Here is a 2,949-nt window from a genome sequence, read left to right as displayed (position 1 = left end):
GGGGGGAGGACCAGGGAGGATGATTCAACCACTCAACCACTAGATGTCGCTGAAAACAACAAATCCTACACACTGTGTCTTTAATGGTGTTGATGATGGTTTTATCTGTGTGTATGTTTTACAGTCAGTTCTTTATCATTATGTTAAAAACCACTCGTGAGTTTAATGAAAGTTTTAAAAGTAAACATTAGACTTACATCTTTAATTAACTGTCGAAGTCAACATGATTCAAGATGGCCATCATGGCCAAATGACTGTAGAAAACACACAAAAAAGAGGCTTTAATTTGGTCCATTTTACAGGTATTGCGCCAGAATTTGTTCTAGTTGTAGCTGCAAGTCAGGGGCGGTTCTAGGGGCGGGGCCACAGGGGCATTGGCCCCAGCTAAAATCTGATTGGCCCCATGAAGTGCCCCTGTCCTGTCACTCATCTGTCCTTTACCTGGCAGTGATGATGGTGGATGCAGTTCCATGTTCAAACACTAGGGGCTCTAATGAGTCAAATAGTAATGTCCAGAATGAATCAAGCTGACAGAATTCTTCTTCTCTTCTTAAGAACATTTGAACAATCCTGTAAAAAAAAGTCTTTCGTCTGACGATGGCTGGATTTTCTCACATGTTGTGTTTTAGAATATTTGTATCTATGTTCAGTAAAATGTATGAAAAACTGGTAAGCAGAATTTACTGTGCAAGACTTTGTTACCACTTTACATTCAGGCCCCCCTTTGTAAATGGCTTATAAAGAGTTTATAGATAGGTTATTAATTCATCTGTAAGCACCTTATAAATCATTAACAAATGTTTGTTATGCAATAATTAAGGACAAGAAGGACAAAACTGTCCAGTTTCTTACCAAATAATGAGACAAATCTGTTCATGTATCTAAAGGTGCTATATTAAACATTTCAGACTGGGTTACTACACACAAAAACGATAAACACATATTTAAACATATTAAATTTGTACTGTATTACTGCATTATAAAAATTCACAGCTGTCAAAGGGAGACTTATCGTAATGACAAATAAACATGTATTAATGCCAAAAGTTAGTCTTTAATGTGAAAAATAATCATTTTTAAAACTTTGTGTTGACTATCAATATTTGAAATTATTGTTCAAACATGTAACTATTGTCAACAATGATGATGTATCAAAAAAGTAAAAAAAGTCATGTTAACCAAATGGTTACACCCTGTCCAAAATAGTGTACAGTTTTACACTTTACAATAAGGATCCCTTTAATATTTGGATATTTATAATGCACACTATGTACAATATTATATGTTAAAGTATGTGTTTCCTAATCAATATTGTGCTTACAAAGTAGTAAACTAGTCTGAAATGTTTAATACCCAAACAGATTTGGCTCAGTATTTGGAAAGAAACCAGACAGTTCAGTCTCTTTTTTGGCCTTAATTAATGCATGATAAACACTTATTAATAATTTATAAAGTGTTTACAGATGAATTAATAACCTATCCTATCTATAAACTCTTTAAAAGCCATCTATAGGGGGAGCCTTATTGTAAACTGGTACCCTTTAAAAAATGACATTACAAGTGTTTGAACATTGTCTGGTTAAATGTATACATCTTATCAAAACTGGGGATTTGTGTGAAAGCATGATGAACAAAGACTTAGCCTCTCTATGAATATTGTGGCCCCTTAATGGCCCCTTACTCAGAAAAGTCCTAGATCTGCCACTGCTGCAAGTTATCTTCTACAGTATATGTACTTTGAGAGGGCTGTTATTATTTGTAATGTTCGACCAAACATTAAAAACCCAGGAGCTTCCACTCCAACATGTGATGATCACAGGCTAAAACTCATGAAAGGTGATGAAGTATTCCTTCAAGGAATTTAAGATTTGAAATGTTTGTGTGAATTTAAGATTTGAAATGTTTGTGTGAATTTAAGATTTGAAATGTTTGTGTGTTTTTGGTTTACAAAAGCAAATGTCTTATCAGTGACGCTATCATAACACTCTCCACCTGTCTCCAAAATGTCCCCCTTCTGTTCAAGACCTAAAGGTGGGACCTCAGGGAAAGGAGCTCTCTGAGAAGGATGGCAGCCACCACTCCTTCATCCTGCCATCTTCTTCTCTTCTTCTCCTTCTTCATGTCCTTCCTGGTTCGGCAGCCAGCCATCAGCCAGGACTCACCCAGATCCAGAGTGACAGAACCCGAGGGTGACCCACTCATCGTTCCCACCACACTGACCAACCAGACGGTTTCCACCTCCAAGGAGGTAATTGAGAGTCCTTCTGTGGAAACAGAGCTTTCCACTCCCAGCAGTGGTGGAGACGCCGATGATGAAGACATCCCCCCCAGTGGCGGGACGCGTTGCCAAGGCTACTACGACGTGATGGGTCAGTGGGACCCGCCGTTCAACTGCAATGCAGGTGTCTTCCTTTACTGCTGTGGTACCTGCTTCTATCGCTTCTGCTGTCAGTTCCGTCAGCAGCGACTGGACCAGACCATCTGCTCCAACTACGACACCCCCATCTGGGCCAATACTGGCAAGCCAGTGGCCACCATCACCGAGGGTCAGGGGGACGCTGACCGGGACCGCACACACCTCATCGTTTACATCATATGTGGGGTGGTTGCTGTCATGGTGCTGGTGGGCATCTTCACCAAACTGGGTCTGGAGAAAACCCGTGCAGGAAGTGGAGGGTTACCTCAAACCGATCTCAGCTCCAGGTGAGGAATCGTGTGTAAAAGTTTTAAATCAGCCCTCACTGCTTTATGTTCAGTTTCCATTCAGCCAGACTTTCCTTAAAGTGGTCTTCATCAGTAGTCCTCCAGATGTTCTCAGAGACTTTCAGAGTTTTTCTATGGACTTTGGACCCATTTGAACATGACAGCTTGTTGACCAGATGTGCTTTAAAAAGTAGTAAACAGCTGAAAAAAAGAGGAGACCCAGCCATATATATATATATATATATA

General features: G+C 39.8%; 1 protein-coding gene across 1 annotated transcript; it reads left to right on the top strand.

Annotated features, from left to right (window-relative positions):
• Positions 1 to 2,021: 2,021 nt before the first annotated feature.
• Positions 2,022 to 2,703, top strand: LOC106534509 (protein shisa-9; the record flags this gene model as incomplete). Its single annotated transcript, XM_014031162.1, is given in 1 exon segment — positions 2,022 to 2,703. A coding segment is annotated over 1 exon segment (638 nt), but the record flags the coding sequence as incomplete, so codon positions are not given.
• Positions 2,704 to 2,949: the final 246 nt, after the last annotated feature.

The sequence above is a fragment of the Austrofundulus limnaeus genome, unplaced genomic scaffold (genome assembly GCF_001266775.1).
Source record: "Austrofundulus limnaeus strain Quisiro unplaced genomic scaffold, Austrofundulus_limnaeus-1.0 Scaffold1194, whole genome shotgun sequence".
In the NCBI taxonomy this organism is placed as follows: domain Eukaryota; kingdom Metazoa; phylum Chordata; class Actinopteri; order Cyprinodontiformes; family Rivulidae; genus Austrofundulus; species Austrofundulus limnaeus.
This window is presented reverse-complemented; position numbering and strand designations above follow the sequence as displayed.